The following is a 17230-nucleotide window of genomic DNA, read 5'->3' as shown; positions in this document are numbered from 1 at the left end:
GGCTGGGATTGGGTTTTGGATGGATCCTGAGTTCTGGCAATGTTCCTGATCCCCTTGGATGGGTCTGGGACGGATCCCGAGCCCCGGTTCTGATTTTGAGACCCAGATTTGGGGTCAGCTCCTGATCTCCGGCCCAGTTTGGGGCGGGAACCCCCCACCACCCCCTTCCCTCTGGAAAACCGGGAATGGGGCCCGGCCTTTCCCCGTTCCTCACCGGCGCCGGGCATCGATGCGGTTCCGGCGGGCGGCGATTCGCTGCTGCAGCTGCCAATCCGCTCTGGAACCGGCACGGGAACCGGGATCGATACCGGCATCGGCATCGGGAACGGCATCGGTACCGGCATCGGGAACGGGACCGGCACCGGCACCGGCACCGGCACCGGGACCGGCACCGGGACCGGGAGCGGAATCGGGATCGGGAACGGCACCGGCATCGGTACCGGGATCGGTACCAGGATCAGCACCGGGATCCGGCTCGGGACGGACTTTAGGATCGAGCTCAGGCTCCGGTTCGGGCTCCGCGGGCTCCACGCTCGGGCCTGGGCCCGCCCCGTCCGCCCCCGGCTCCATGAGCACACCTGGGCGCAGGTGCGCGTCCGTTACCGCGCATGCGCGGCTCCCGTTACCCCGGCAACGGCTGATGCGCTGCGCTCACTGCGCATGCGCGGAAACTGAGCGTCCCCCGTTGCCAAGCAACAGGTGTGTCATCACCTGCGCGCTGCCTCGCATGCGCGGTGACCCTTCCCGTTGCTTGGCAACGGCGGGAGCATCATGGCCCCTTCCCCCCTCCGCTCCCAAATTTTCCAAATTTTCCGTGGGAAACAGCGGGAAAAAGGCACCGGGGGAGATCCTCCCGCTCCTTCCCGCCGGGATCCGGGAGATGGGAACGGGGTTGGAATGAGGGGAGGGGATGGGACGGAATTCCCAGAGAATTCTTGGGAATGTCCCAGGAAAGGTTGGAGCACGCCGGGATTGGGGTGGGAAAGGGATGAGATTAAAAGTCCATGGATCCATTCAAAAAAATTCCAGGATTCTGGGCTCAAGGACACTCAGGATCCATCCCGAGGGATTTTTATGAAATTCGGGGATGGAAAAGGGAAGGGAGACCCTTCCTGGAGTCCCGAATTCCCAGTGAAACCCCTGGATCCCAAAATTCCTTCTCAAGGAGGAGTCTGATGGGAATGGATCCTGAGCCTAGGATTGGGGGAGCTGGGAATGGAGGGAATTCCCTGGGAAAGGGGAGCTTGGGATGGTGGGATCTTGGGAAGGGATTCCTGGCTGGGCTGGAATTCCCAGAGAATCCCTGGCAGTGTCCAAGGGTGGATTTGGATAACCCTGGGATGGTGGGAAGTGTCCCTGGGATGGGATTGAAGGTCCATGGATCCCATCCCAAACCATCCCGGCATTGTGGGATCAAGGACACTCAGGATCCATCCCGAGGGATTTTATGGAATTCGGGGATGGAAAAGGGAAGGGAGACCCTTCCTGGAGTCCTGAATTCCCAGGGAAGCCCCTGGATCCCGAAATTCCCTCTCAAGGAGGAGTCGGGATGGGGCTGGATCCAACCCAGGAGAGCTGGGAATGTGCAGCTGGATCAGGGAAGGATCCAGGGAATCCTTGGAGCCTTTTCCAGAGGGAAATTTGTGATTCCAGAGCCGGGATTTGGGATTTGGGATGAAGGATGGGGGGGCAGGAGGCAGGGAATGGCTTCCAGTGGGAAAGGGGAGCTTGGGATGGTGGGATTTGGGAAGGGATTCCCGGCTGGGCTGGGATTCCCAGAGAATCCCTGGACAAGGATCCCACTCCCAGTTCCCGGGAATTTGCTTTTCCATCCTCCCTCGGGGCCGATCTCCAGCATTTCTGGGAGTTCCACGAATTCCATGGATTCCATGGCACGGAACCCTCCAGGCCCAGCATTCCCGGTTCCTCCTCCTCCTCCTCCTCCTCCTCCTCGGGGGTGTGGGAGCCGCCTGTTGCCATGGGGGGTCGGTTGCCATGGAATTGGGATCCGCAGTTTCCATGGAAATCGGGGGAGGTTGGGAAGGGGTTGGGATGGAGGGGGAGGGGAGGGTGAGGCCCTGCCAGGATTCCCGGGACGGGCCCAAAATTTTTTGGGGAAAAATTTCCACCTCTTCTTCCCCCAATTCCTGCTTTTTTTGCCTTCATGGGATTTTCCTTTTCCAGGGAATTTCGCGGCCCTGATGGGGCTGATTTGGGGGTAAAGGAGTGGGAATATTCCGTGGGATGGTTTATGGAAAATCCCAGATTTTTGGGATTTCCTGATTCCCTTCAGATTGCTCCAGGATGCAGCGATCCAAATTATTCCCTCCAGGAATGCTGAGATGGGAAAAATCCTGGAATTTCAGCCTGATCCATCCCTTTCCCAACCCTGAATCCCAAAAGATGAGGAAAAATGGGATGACCCCACAACCTGACCCCATCCACCCACCCCCATTCCCGCTCTTTTCCACGATTTTTTTTCTGGGAAAAAAACCTCTTAAAACTCATTTAAAAAGTGGAATTATCCACGTAAACCATGGAATTATCGAGGTTTGGAGGGCCGGGAAGCCCCGAATTCCTGGGAATGCTGGAATGAGGAGGAGGGGAAGGGTTGGGGAATTTTTTTCCCCAGCTCCAGAAGATGGCAGCAAGCGCCCGCGGCATTCCCGGCGTTGGGAACGGCTCCATCCAAACCCTCTGGAAGCGGCTCCAACTTCTCCCGCTCCCAAATCCCGGCCGGACCCTCCGGAGCTCATTCCCTGCTTGGAAAAAAAAAAAAAAAGTGAGTGAATTCCTAATTTTTTAAGAAAAAAAAAAAAATTATTTTATTTCCCCCCCCACCCCCCCGCAATTCCAAAGCGTCGCTCCCTAGCGATGGGGAAAAGGGAAAAAAAAAAATAAAAAAAAATCCAGGAGGGTTTTGATTCCCAGCTCTCCGTGCCAATGGAAAAAGGGGAAAATTGGGAAGTGGAAGGAAAAGGGGGAGGGAGCAGCGGTTTCCCGGGAACGGTTCCCGGAGCGACGATTCCAAAGGGATCGCCTTTGGAAAAAAGGGGAAAAAAGGGAAAAAAAGGGGAAAAAAGGGAGCATGGGATGGCTCAGCCGCCTCCTGAGTGAGTCCTCTGGAATCCGCCGGGATTTTGGGGATATTCGGGAATTATTCGGGATTTTTGGGATCATCGGGAATTATTCGGGAATCCTTCGGGAATCATTTGGGAATTATTCGGGAAAAAATCGGGAATTTGGGGAAGCGTTTTCCATCCCCTAAAATCGTCCGGGGTTTGAGGTGGGATGGGACGGGGAAAGGACGAGGAGGAGCGGGATGGTTCCTGCTCGGAACTCATCCGGGGAGATTCCCAGAGGGAATTTTTTGGGGATCCGAGGTCCGGGGAGATTCCCGGAGGGAATTTTTGGGGATTTGAGGTCCGGGGGGATTCCTGGAGGGAATTTTTGGGGATCCGAGATCCGGGGGGATTTGAGATCCGGGGGGATTCCTGGAGGGAATTTTTGGGGATCCGAGATCCGGGAGGATTTGAGATCCGGGGGGATTCCTGGAGGGAATTTTTGGGGATCCGAGATCCGGGAGGATTCTCAGAGGGAATTTTTGGGGATTTGAGATCTGGGGAGATTCCCAGAGGGAAATTTTGGGGATTTGAGGTCCGGGGAGATTCCCGGCCGGCCCTGAGGATCCAGGATTCCATCCGGGAGTGTGGGAATTGCGCAGCTCCGAGTGCGTGGGAGAGCTCGGGAACAGCCGGGGATGGGAATCTTTGGGATCCAGGGGAGGAGGGATCTGCCCAAATCCCGGGATTTGGGGTCCCTAAAAGGGAAACCGAGGTGGATTTTATGGGATGTGGAATTCCAGAGAAGGGGATGGAGGAATTGCCGGGGGGGAGTTTGGGGAATGGGGGAGCCCCACGTTCCTGGGGGGTTCATTCCCCAATTTCGGGGTTGTGGACAGGTGGGACCACCTGGATCAGGGAAAATTTGGGAGCTGCAGGGAAGGAGAAGGAGATGGGGGATGGGAATGGAGTGGGAATGGGATTGGGATTGGGAAGGGGATGGGAATGGGAATGGGATTGGGAATGGGAATGGGATTGGGATTGGGAATGGGAATGGGAATGGGATTGGGAATGGGAATGGGAATGGGGATGGGAATGGGAATGGGATTGGGAATGGGAATGGGATTGGGAATGGGAATGGGGATGGGAATGGGAATGGGGATGGGATTGGGAAGGGGATGGGAATGGGAATGGGATTGGGATTGGGAATGGGAATGGGAATGGGATTGGGAATGGGGATGGGAATGGGAATGGGAATGGGAATGGGATTGGGAATGGGGATGGGATGGGGATGGGAATGGGATTGGGAGTGGGATTGGGAGTGGGATTGGGAGTGGGGGTGGGAATGGGATTGGGAATGGGAATGGGAATGGGAATGGGAATGGGAATGGGAATGGGGATGGGAATGGGAATTGGAATGGGATCGGGAGTGGGATCAGGATCAGGATCAGGATCAGGATCGATTGGGATTGGGATTCCTCCTCGGTGAAGGATCCTCGGGGCAGAATTCTCAGGATCCTGGGGATCCCAGGAGTGGGAAGGATCCTCTGGACCAGGAAGGGGGCTGTAGCTCCACAGGAATTCCCACCTGGAATTTCAGGAAGGGCTCAACCCTTCACTTCCCCATTCCCGCTGGCAATTCCCAGCACATCCCGGGACCGCAGCCACCCCCAAACTGTGGGATCAGGGCCACTCCATTGCTCCCTTCCCTTTCCCGTTTTTCCTCCTGGCATTCCCATAAATTTAAACTGCTCTGGGATCAGGATCGGGATCGGGATCAGGATTGGGACTGGGATTGGGATCGGGATCGGGATTCCTCCTCTGTGAAAGATCCTTAGGGCAGCATTCCCAGAATCCTGGGGATCCCAGGAGTGGGAAGGATCCTCTGCAGCAGGAAAGGGGCTGCAGCTCTGCAGGAATTCCCACCTGGAATTTCGGGAATTCGCCCTTCACTTCCCCATTCCCGCTAGGAATTCCCAGCACATCCCGGGATCACAGCTGTGGGATCAGGGTCACCCCATTGCGCCTCTTCCCATTTTTCCTCCTGGATTCCCATAATTTTAAACCACTCTGGGATTGGAATTGGGATTGGGATCAGGATTGGGATCGGGATGAGGACCAGGATTCCTCCTCAGTGAAGGATCCTCGGGGCAGAATTCCTGGAATCCCAGGGATCCCAGGACTGGAAAGGATCCTCTGCTTCAGGAATGAACTGGGAGAAGAATCCCGGCAGGGGCTGCAGCTCCGCAGGAATTCCCACCTGGAATTTCGGGAATTCCCCCCTCCACTCCCCCATTCCCACTGGGAATTCCCAGCTCATCCCGGGACCGCAGCCACCCCAAAACTTCCCGGTTTTCCCCCTGGCATTCCCATAATTTTAAACCGCTCTGGGATCGGGACTCGGGACTGGGGACTCGGGACTCGTCCTGCGGGTGGAATTCCCTGGATCCCGGGGATGGATCCCGGCACCGGGAAGGTGCCGCCGCTTCCCGGGGGAGTGGCGGCGCCCCGGCACCGCCTCCCGCTCCTTCCTTCCCCCTTCCTGCCCCGGCTCCTCCCGCGCCCCGGGAGCGGCTCCGGCTTTTCCCGGGATCCTGGGGAAATCCTGGAATCCGCCCCGGCGCCGGGAGAGGAGCGGGAAGGATTCCCGGGAATCCGCGCCCGGAATTCCCGGCGGGTTCCCAAAGCTCCGCCGCCGTGCAGGTGAGGGGATGCCGGAGTTTTGCGGCTTTCCCAATTTTCCATCCCGGCTTCATGGGAAGCGCTGTCTGGAGGTGATCGCGGCGATTCCCGGGGGATCCGATCCCACCGGGATTCGGGATCCAATCCCACCGGGAGCCGGGATTTGGGATTCGGGATTTGGGATTTGGGATCCGATTCCCACCAGGAGCCAGGACTTGGGATTTGGGATCCGGGATTCAGTCCCACGGGATTTGGGGTTTGGGATTTGGGATTCAGATTCCAATCCCACCAGGAACCGGGATTTGGGATTAGGTCCTACTGGGATTTGGGGTTTGGGATTTGGGATTCAGATTCCAATCCCACCAGGAACCGGGATTTGGGATTAGGTCCTACTGGGATTTGGGGTTTGGGATCTGATTCCCACCAGGAGCCACTGGGGTTTGGGATTCGGGATCCGATCCCACCAGGAATCGGGATTCGGGATTCGGGATTTGGGATCCGATTCCCACTGGGAGCTGGGATTTGGGATTCAGGATTCAGGATTCAGGATTCAATCCTGCCAGGAACCGGGATTTGGGATTTGGGATTTGGGATTCGGGATCCGATTCCCACCAAGATTCAGGATTTGGAATCCAATCCCACTGGGAGCCAGGATTTGGGATCCGGGATTCGGAATTCAGGATCCAATCCCACCAGGAGCTGGGATTTGGGATTTGGGATCCGGGATCTGGGATCCAGGATTCGAGATTCGGGATTTGGGATTTGGGATTCGGGATTCGGGATTCAGGATCCAATCCCACCAGGAGCTGGGATTTGGGATTCGGGATTTGGGATCCGGGATTTGAGATTTGAGATTCGGGATTCAGGATTTGGGATCCGGGATTTGGGATCCATGATTCGGGATTCGGGATTCAGGATCCCATCCCACAGGGAGCCACCGGGACACAGGAATCCCGTGGGAAGGTGAGAGCTGCTTTCCAAATTTGGGAAACACTGGGAAGAGCCGAGGGAATGGGAACAGGAGTTGGGAAGGGCTCTCTCCATCCCATTCCCGACATTCTGGGAAAACCGGGATGAGCTCCTGGTGGCAACGGGGAGGAAGGTGGAGGTGGAGACTCAGGAATTTGGGAATATGAGAGCCGAGGGTCAGGAATTCCATGGGATTTGCTGGAATCAAGGTTTTCCCGGCGGTTCTGGAAGCGGGAATTGGGAATGTTGTGGATTTTTTTTTTTTTGTTGGTATTTGGTGGATCCAGGGATTCCGTGATTCCCTCGGGATTTGTGGGGATGATCCCACTGCTGGATCACTGGGATGGGGATCCCAATCAGGGAAGATCCTGGGGGTGTTGGAATGTCCCAGGGAATGTCCCAAAGGAAGGGAAGATCCAGGGAATGTCTGACCTGGAATGGGGAAGGATTCGGGAATCTCGGAGCTGAGAAATTCCACGAGCAGGATGCAAATCCAGAAAATCCAGAAAATCCAGCCCTGAGCTTTGCCAAGGGCTGGGAATGCAGTGTTGGAATCCTTTGGGGTTTTTTTCCTGGTGGATGGAGCTGGAAATCTGGGGATTTTCCAGGTGGGATATCCGCGGTTCCTCCGGCGAGGAAAGGGTAAAACCTGGGATAAGTAGCAGGAAAAATCCCACAGGGAATAAAAGGAGGTTTTCCCATGGAAAATCCCACGGGTTTGGCTGCGTTTGCCCTCGGGATGGATCCTGGGATGGATCCTAGGAAGGACTGGAATGGATCTTGGGAAGGGCAGGGATGGACCCCAGGAATTACGGGGATGGATCCCAGGAAGGACAGGGATGGATGCCCAGAAAGGATGGGAATGGATCCTGGGAAGGGCAGGGATAGATCCCAGGAATTACGGGGATGGATCCCAGGAAGGACAGGGATGGATGCCCAGAAGGATCCCAGGAAATATGGGGATGGATCCTGGGAAGAGCTGGGATGGATCCCAGGCAAGACAGGGATGGATCCCAGAAAGAGTGGGGATGGATCCTGGGAATGACAGGGATGGATCCCGGGAAGGATGGGAATGGATCCTTGGAAGGATCCCAGGATGGAGCCCAGGAAGGACTGGAATGGATCCTGGGAAGGGTGGGGATGGATCCCAGGAAGGATCTCAGAAAAGAGAGGGATGGATCCTGGGAAGAGCTGGGATGGATCCCAGAAAGAGTGGGGATGGATCCTGGAAAGGACGAGAATGGATCCTGGGAAGGATCCCAGAAAGGAGAGGGATGGATCCTGGAAAGGAGTGGGATGGATCCTGGGAAGAATCCCAGAAAATATCCCAGGAAGGATGGGAATGGATCCTGGAAAGGACAGAGATGGATCCTGGGAAGGGTGGGGATGGATCTTGGGAAAGATCCCTGGAAGGATCCTGGGAAAGATCCTGGGAAGGATCCTGGGAAAGATCCGGGGAAGACCAGGGATAGATCCTGGGAAAGATGGGAGTGGATCCTTGGAAGAACCCCAGAAAGAATCCCAGGAAGGATAGGAATGGATCCTGGGAAGGACTGGGATGGATCTTGGGAAAGATCCCAGGAAGGATCTCAGAAAGGACAGGGATGGATCCTGGGAAGGATGGGAATGGATCCTTGGAAGCATCCCAGAAAGGATCCCAGGAAGGACTGGAATGGATCCTGGGAATAGCTGGGATGGATCCCAGGAAGAGTGGGGATGGATCCTGGGAAGGACAGGGATGGATCCTGGGAAAGATCCTGGGTAGGATCCTGAGAAGAATGGGGAAGCATCCCAGAAAGGATGGGAATGGATCCTGGAGAAGGAAGGAGATGGATCCCAGGAAGAACAGGGATGGATCCCAGGAATTATGGGATCAATCCCAGGAATTATCAGGATGAATCCCAGGAGTTATGGGGATGGATCCCAGGAAGGATCCCAGAAAGGATGGGAATGGATCCTGGGAAGGATCCTGGGAAGAATCCTAGGAATTACGGGGATCGATCCCTGGAAGGATCCCAGGAAGGATCCCAGGAAGGATCCCAGGAATGGATCCTGGGAAGGATCCTGGGAAGAATCCCGGAAAGAATCTCAGTAAGGACAAGGAAGGATCCCAGGAAGGACTGGGATGGATCCCAGGAATTATGGAGATCAATGCCAGGAATTACAGGGCTGGATCCCAGGAAGGACAGGGATGGATCTCAGGAAATATGGGGATCAATCCCAGGATTTATGGGGATCAGTCCCAGGAAGGATCCCAGGAAGGATCCCAGGAATGAATCCCAGGAATTATGGGGATGGATCCCAGGAATTATGGGGATCAATCCCAGGAAGGATCCCAGGAAGGATCAGGGCAAGGATCCTGGAAACGACTGGGATGGATGCCAGGAATTACGGGGATGGATGCCAGGAATTACGGGGATGGATCCCTGGAAGGATCCCTGGAGGGATCCCAGGAATGATCCCGGCAGGGACAGGAACTCTGGGATGACGTCGAGGCCGAGTTTGAGGAAGCGGCAGAAAAAGGGAACAGGAAGAGGCCGAAGCTCCCGACAGCCCCCGGGGAACCTCGGAGAGCTCCGGAAATGGGGCCAGGAACGGCCCCAAAAATCCCTTCCGTCAAAATCCTGGGACCTGGTGGGAAAATCCTGGAATCACACAGGTAAATCCTGGGATCTGATGGGGGGAAATCCTGGGATTTAACAGGGAAATCCCAGGATCTGATGGGTAAATCGCTGGATCTGATGGGAAAATCCTGGGATCTGATTGGAAAATCCTGGGATCTGACAGGGAAATCCTGAGATTCAACAGGTAAATCCTGGGATCTGATGGGAAAATCTTGGGATCCGTCAGGAAAATCCTGGGATCTGACAGGGAAATCCCAGGATCCAACAGGAGGATCCTGGGATCTGACAGGAAAATCCTGGGATCTGACAAGAAAATCCCATTATCTGACAGGGAAATCCAGGGATCTGATGGGGAATTCCAGGATCAGACAGGAAAATTCTGGGATCTGATTGGAAAATCCCAGGATCTGAAGGGAAAACCTCAGGATCTGACAGGGAAATTCCAGGATCTGATGGGAAAATCCCAGGATCTGACAGGGAAATCCCAGATGCAACTTCCCAGGAAAAGTGGGAAGCCCCAGGAAGGAGCCTTGGATGGGGCTGGGGTGGCTCCAGAGGGAAGGAGGTGCTGGAATTCCAGGATTCCCGGGAAAACCGGGATATTTGGAGGGGTGGAGCTGTTACATCCCAGGAAAACAGGGAAAGGATTCCCAGGGCGGTGGATTCCATGGAAAATTCCTGGGATCCAAATCATCCTGGCGGGATCCCAGTCCCAGCTTTGGGGTCTCCAGGTGCAATCCGGCATTTTCCAGCTCGGGATTGAGGCTGGAAAAGCGGGAATGTCGATGTGAATGTAGGGAGTTGTTTGATTTGGGATCATTCCAAGCGGGAATGGGCTGGGAAAGCTTCCTGGGAAAAAGTGGGAATGGGATTTTAGGGAGAAAAGGGGGATTTGGGGTTTAAGGGGTTGATATGGGGGGATATGAGGGAATGGTGGGAAAATGGGAATATGGGAACAGTGGGAAAATGGGAATAATGGATATTTCAGAATGAGGGATATGTGGGAATAATGGGAATATGGGAATGATGGATACCTGGAAATTATGGGAAAATGGGAATGAGAAATATCTGAGAATGATGGATACATGGAAATTATGGACAGGTGGGTATGATGGGAATGTGGGAGTGATGGGAAAATGGGAATTATGGGAAAATGGGAATGATGCGAAGGATGGGAATGATGGATACATGGGAATGAGGGATCCATGGGAATGATGGGAATAATGGGAATGATGGGAATAATGGTCATGTGGGAATGATGGAAATGAGGGATGTGTGGGAATTATGGAAATGTGGGAATGATGGGAAAGTGGGAACGATGGGAATATGGGAATGACAGACACATGGGAATGATGGATATGTGGGAGTGATGGGAATGCGGGAGTGATGGGAAAATGGGAATTATGGGAAAATGGGAATTATAGGAATGATGGATATTTCAGAATGAGGGATCCATGGGAATGATGGATACGTGGGAACGATGGGAATATGGGAATGATGGGAATGATGGGAATGATGAATACCTGGGAATGATGGGAAAATGGGAAATGAGGGGAATATGGGAACGATGGGAATATGGGAATGATGGGAATATGGGAACGATGGGAAAATGGGAACGATGGATATATGGGAATGAGGCATCCATGGGAATCATGGTTATGTGGGAATGATGGGAATATGGGAACAATGGGAATATGGGAATGATGGGAATGTGGAAATGATGGATATCTGGGAATGAGGGATATGTGGGAATGGTGGGAATGTGGGTATGATGGACACACAGGAATGATGGACATCTGGGAAGGAGGGGAAAATGGGAATGATGGGAACGCGGGAATGATGAATATCTGGGAATGATGGATATGTGGGAATGATGGGAATATGGGTATGATGGGCACGTGGAAAAGAGGGATATGTGGGAATGAGGGACAGACAGGAATGATGGGAATGTGGGAACTATGGATATCTGGGAATAATGGAATGATGGGACTATGAGAACAATGGGAAAATGGAAATGATGGGAATATGGGAATGATGGGAATGATTGATACCCGGGAATGATGGGAATATGGGAATGATGAGAAAATGGGAATGGTGGACACGTGGGAATGATGGATATCTGGGAATTATGGGAATGTGGGAATGATGGGAATGATTAATACCTGGGAATGATAGGAATATGGGAATGATGGATACTTCAGAATGATGGATCCATGGGAATGATGGAAAAATGGGAATGATGGATACGTGGCAATGACAGATGTCTGGGAATGATGGGAATGTAGAATGATGGGAATTTGAAAATTATGGGAATATGGGAATAATGGGAAAATGGGAATGATGGGGAAATGGGAATGAGGGATATTTCTGAATGAGGGATCCATGGGAATGATGGGCGCATGGAAAAGAGGGATATGTGGGAAATGAGGGATAGACGGGAATGATGGGAATGTGGGAACAATGGACACCTGGGAATGATGGGAATGTGGGAATGATGGGCATATAATGTGGGAATATGGGAATGATGGGAATGATGAATACCTGGGAATGATGGGAAAATGGGAGTGATGGGATGCATGGGAATGATGGATATGACAGGAATGATGGGAATGTGGGAGTGATGGATACATGGGAATGATGGGTATTTCTGAACAAGGGATCCGTGGGAACGATGAAAAAATGGGAATGATGGAAACGTGGCAATGAGAGATATCTGGGAATTATGGGAATATGAGAATGATAGGAATGTGGGAATGAGGGGAAAATGGGAACAGTGCGAACACGGGAATGATGGATATTTCTGAATGAGGGTCCATGGGAATGTTGAGCACATGGAAAAGAGGGATATGTGGGAATGAGGGATACACGGGAATGATGGGAATACGGGAGTGACGGACATGTGGGAATGATGGGAATGTGGGAATGATGGGAATATGGGAATGAGAGATCTATGGGAATTATGGGCACTCTGAAATTATGGATATGTGGGAATGATGGGAATGTGGGAATAACGGGAATGATGGGAAAGATGGGAATATGGGGGTGATGGGAATATGGGAATTATGGATATCTGGAAATGATGGGAATTATGGATATCTGAGAATGATGGGAAAATAGGAATTATGGATGTTTCAGAATGAGGGATATCTGGGAATGATGGGAATGGTGGACACATGGGAATGGTGGGAATATGGTAATTATGGATATCTGGGAATGATGGGAATTTGGGAATGATGGGAAAGATTAATACCTGGGAATGATGGGAAATTTGGAATAATGGATACCTGGGAACTATGGGACTGTAGGAGTGGTGGGAACGTGGGAATGATGGACACGTGGGAATGATGGAAATATGGGAATGGATCATCCATGATTTGGGAATTGGACAGAGCCATGGGATCTCAATCTCTGGGTCAGCACAGGCTGGAAAATTAATTCCCAAACTTTTCCAGGATCATTTTTAGGCAAGGAACGAGTGGGAATTCCTTCTTTTCTGGCCGGGAAAAATTTGGGATTTGGGATTTTCCAAAGCCTGGGGATGCTTTGGGATGCCTTTTCTTGGGATTGCTCCTGGCTGGAAGAGCCAAAATATCCATCGGGACGGGGATTAGAAGGAATAATTTGGAAAATTGGGAAAAATTCCCTAAAAATTGGGACAACCCCCCCCTCAATCCCATGGAATGCCTGGGATCCCATGGAATTCCTGGGATTGGCTGCAGGGCTGGGGATGACAGGGCTGGGATCACACAGACAGAATTCCAGAGGTTTTGTGGATCGGGAATCACGGTCCCAACATCCAAAAAAAAATGGGATTGAAGATTCTCCTGGAATCTTCCATCCCAAAATTCCCGGAGGTCTGGAGAGCTTTTCCCTGCCAGGTGGCGGGGTTTGCATCAGGAATATTGGGAACGCGGAGTTCCTTCCCTGTTCTCCCCGATCCTGAGTCATTCCCGTGCGTGGGATGCACGGCAGCGCTCCCGGCAGCCGGGGGCGGATTCCCGGGAAAAGGTCGGATGCACGGGAAGGGGTTGGATGCCTGGGAAAAGGGGGATGGATTCTTGGGAAAAGGTTGGATTCCCAGGAAAAGGTCAGGTTGCTGGAAGACCCTGGGGGGATGAGGGGAAAGAAGGGAAAGGGGGGAAAATGGGATGCAGGGAAAATTGGGGAGCTGGAGGAGATGGGACGGAGGGGGAATGGGAAATTGGGAAAATGAGATGGAGGGAAAATGGGATTCAGGAGGAGATGGGACGGAGGGGAAATGGGAAATTGGGAAAATGAGATGGAGGGAAAATGGGATTCAGGAGGAAATGGGATGCAGGGAAAATGGGATGCAGGGGGAGATAGGAAATAGGGAAGATGGGATGAAAGATTGAGGAGCTGGAGGAGATGGGATGCAGGGGAAGATGGGAGAGTGGGAAATTGGGAAAATGGGATTCGGGAGGAGATGGGATGCAGGGTAATTGGGATGCAGAGAAAATGGGATGCATGGAAAAAATGGAACGCTGGAGAAAATGGGATACAGGGGAAGCAGGGAAAATGGGATACAAGAGAGATGGGATACAAGGGAAATGGGAAGTGTGGAGAAAATGGGGTGTGAGAGAGATGGGATGCAGGGAAAATGGGATTCAGGAGGGGATGGGAGCACAGGAAAATGGGATGCAGGGAAAAGTGGGGAGCTGGAGGAGATGGGATGCAGGGGAAGATGGGAAAATGGGAAAAGGGGAGGCAGGAGGTGACGGAATGCAGGGAAAATGGGATACAGGAGAAATGGGAAGCAGAGGAGATGGGATGCATGGGAAAGTGGGGAGCTGGAGGAGATGGGATGCAGGGGGAGATGGAAAACAGGAAAAATGTGAAGCAGAGAAAATGGGATGCATGGAAAACTGGGGAGCTGGAGGAGATGGGAAACGGGGCAAATGGGATGAAAGAGGAGATGGCAGCACGGGAAAATGGGATGCAGGGAAAAGTGGGGAGCTGGAGGAGATGGAATACAGGGAAAATGGGAAAATGGGAAGCAGGGAAAATGGGATTCAGGAGGAAATGGGATGCAGGGGAAAATGGGGAGCACAAGGAGATGGGATGCAGGGGAAGATGGGAAAATGGGAAAATGGGGTGGAGGGAAAATGGAGAGCTGGAGGAGATGGGAAACAGGGAAAATGGGATACAGGTAGAAATGGGAAGCAGGGAGAGATGGGGAGCAGGGAAAATGGGAAGCATGGAAAATGGGATTCAGGAGGAGATGTGATGCAGGTGCTGGTGGAACGCAGGGAAAATGGGATACAGGTGGAAATGGGAAGCAGGGAGAGATGCGGAGCAGGGAAAATGGGACGCAGAAAAAATGGGATGCGTGGAAAAACAGGGATCTGGAGGAAATGGGATACAAGAGAGATGGGATAGAGGGAAAATGGGATGCAGGGAAAAGTGGGGGGCTGGAGGAGATGGGATGGAGGGAAAATGGGATGGAAGAGGAGATGGAAGCACAGGAAAATGGGAAGCAGAGAAAATGGGATGCAAGGAAAAACGGGGAGCTGGGGGAGATGGGATGCAGGGGATTCAGGGAAAATGGGATACAGGTGGAAATGGGAAGCAGGGAGAGATGGGGAGCAGGGAAAATGGGATGCAGAAAAAATGGGAAGCAGGGAAAAGCAGAGGGCAAAAGGAGATGGGATGCGGGTAAAATGGGATTCAAGAGAGATGGGATGCAGGGAAAAGTGGGGAGCTGGGGGAGATTAGATGCTGGAAAAATGGGAAAATGGGAAACAGGGAAAATGGGATTCAGGAGGAGATGGGATGCAGGGAAAATGGGATACAGGGAAAAATGGGATGCAGGGAAAAGTGGGGAGCTGGAGGAGATAGGATGGAGAGAAAATGGGATGGAAGGGGAGATGGGAAACAGGGAAAATGGGATACAGGTGGAAATGGGAAGCACGGAGAGACGGGAAACAGGGAAAATGGGATGAAAGAGGAGATGAGGAGCACAGGAAAACAGGATGCAGGGGGAGATGGGAAACAGGGAAAATGGGATGCAGGAAAAAGTAGGGAGCTGGAGGAGATGGGGTGAAGGGGAAGATGGGAAAATGGGAAGCAGGGAAAAACAGAGCAAAACAGGGAGCTGGAAGACTTGGGATACAGGGGAAGATGGGATACAGGTGGAAATGGGAAGCAGGGAGAGATGGGGAGCAGGGAAAATGTGAAGGAGAGAAAATGGGATGCAGGGAAAAACGGAGAGCTGGAGGAGATGGGGTATAGGGGATTCAGGGAAAATGGGATACAGGTGGAAATGGGAAGCAGGGAGAGATGGGGAGCAGGGAAAATGGGACGCATGGAAAAGTGGGCAGCTGGAGGAGATGGGATGCAGGAGGAGATGGGAAGCAGGGAAAAATGGGGAGCAGGGAAAATGGGATGCAGAAAAAATGCGAAGCGGGGAAAAACAGAGCAAAAAGAGATGGGATACAGCGAAAATGGGATGCAGGTGGAGCTGGGAAGGGGAAGAGATGGGAAAGGCAAAAATGGGATGCAGGGAAAAGTGGGGGGCTGGAGGAGATGGGATGCAGGGGGTGCAGGGAAAATGGGATACAGGTGGAAATGGGAAGCGGGCAGAGATAGGATGCAAGGAAAATGTGAAGCAGAGAAAATGGGATGCATGGAAAAGTGAGGAGCTGGAGGAGATGGGATAGAGGGAAAATGGAACGAAAGAGGAGGTGGGAGCACAGGAAAATGGGATGCAGGGAAAAGTGGGGGGCTGGAGGAGATGGGTGCAGGGGAAATGGGAAGCAGAGGAGATGAGACACAACAGAGATGGGATACAGGGAAAATGGGATACTGGTGGAAATGGGATGCAGGGAAAATGGGATACAAGAAAAATGGGATGCAGGGAAAAATGGGGAGCACAAGGAGATGGGATGGAGCTGGAGCTGGGAAGGAGAGGAGATGGGAAACAGGGAAAATGGGATGCAGGGAAAAGTGGGGAGCTGGAGGAGATGGGATGCAGGGGAAAGTGGGATACAGGTAGAAATGGGATGCAGGGAAAATGGGATGCAGGGGGAGATGGGAAGCGGGGAAAATGGGACACAGGCGGTGATGGAATGCAGGGAAAATGGGATGCAGGTGGAGCTGGGAAGCAGGGAGAGATGGGAAACAGGAAAAAATGGGATGAAAGAGGAGATGGAATGTGGGAAGCACTGGGATACAGGGAAAGTGGGATTTTGGAAGTGATGGGATACAGGGAAGTTGGGATTTGGGAAGTTGGAATGTGGGAAGCAATGAGATACAGGTAATTTGCGATTTGGGAATTTGAGATGTTGGAAATTGGGATGTGGGAAGTGATGGGAAGCGGGGAAAGTGGGATTTGGGATTTGGGATTTGGGATGGTGTCTCTGCCCAGCCTTGGTCCCAACCCCACACACTCCAAAGTTTTCCCACTCTGGAGAAGTTGCAATAACAGCTGGGAGCGGGGAATAACCCCAGAGCATGATGGGGGTGGGATGGGCAGGAACTCCACAGGATCCAGGAATTCCTGGGAATGTTTCTGGCTGCCTTGGGGGTTTCCTTGGAATGGGAAGGAATTTTGGGATCCCTTAGGAGAGGGGGGGATGGGGCTGGGGCTGGATCCAATGCCAGGCTGGGAGAGCTGGGAATGTGCAGCTGAAGGATCCAGGGAATCCTTGGAGCCTTTTCCAGAGGGAAAGGAGAGCTGGAATTGGGCAAGGGCTGGAGGGGCAGGAGGCAGGGAATGGCTTCCAGTGGGAAGGGGGAGCTTGGGATGGTGGGATCTTGGGAAGGGATTCCTGGCTGGGCTGGGATTCCCAGAGAGTCCCTGGCAGTGCCCAAGGGTTCTGGGTCCCGGTTCCGGTCCTGATGCCATTGTTGGGTGCTGGGTCCTGGTCCTCATTC

The 17230-nt window shown here is 52.9% G+C and overlaps 1 protein-coding gene across 1 annotated transcript in view; it reads right to left on the bottom strand.

Annotated features, from left to right (window-relative positions):
* The window catches only part of DRC1 (dynein regulatory complex subunit 1), a 29715-nt gene extending 28986 nt beyond the window's left edge, over positions 1 to 729 (bottom strand). The window contains 2 exon segments of the mRNA XM_058801534.1: positions 215 to 278; positions 411 to 729. Of these exon segments, the coding sequence (XP_058657517.1) occupies positions 215 to 278; positions 411 to 729 (383 nt within the window).
* Between the last annotated feature and the right edge of the window lie 16501 nt (positions 730 to 17230).

The sequence above is a fragment of the Ammospiza caudacuta genome, chromosome 3 (assembly GCF_027887145.1).
Source record: "Ammospiza caudacuta isolate bAmmCau1 chromosome 3, bAmmCau1.pri, whole genome shotgun sequence".
Classification (NCBI taxonomy): domain Eukaryota; kingdom Metazoa; phylum Chordata; class Aves; order Passeriformes; family Passerellidae; genus Ammospiza; species Ammospiza caudacuta.
The sequence above is the reverse complement of the archived record's forward strand: the minus strand, read 5'-3'. Positions and strand labels throughout refer to the sequence as shown.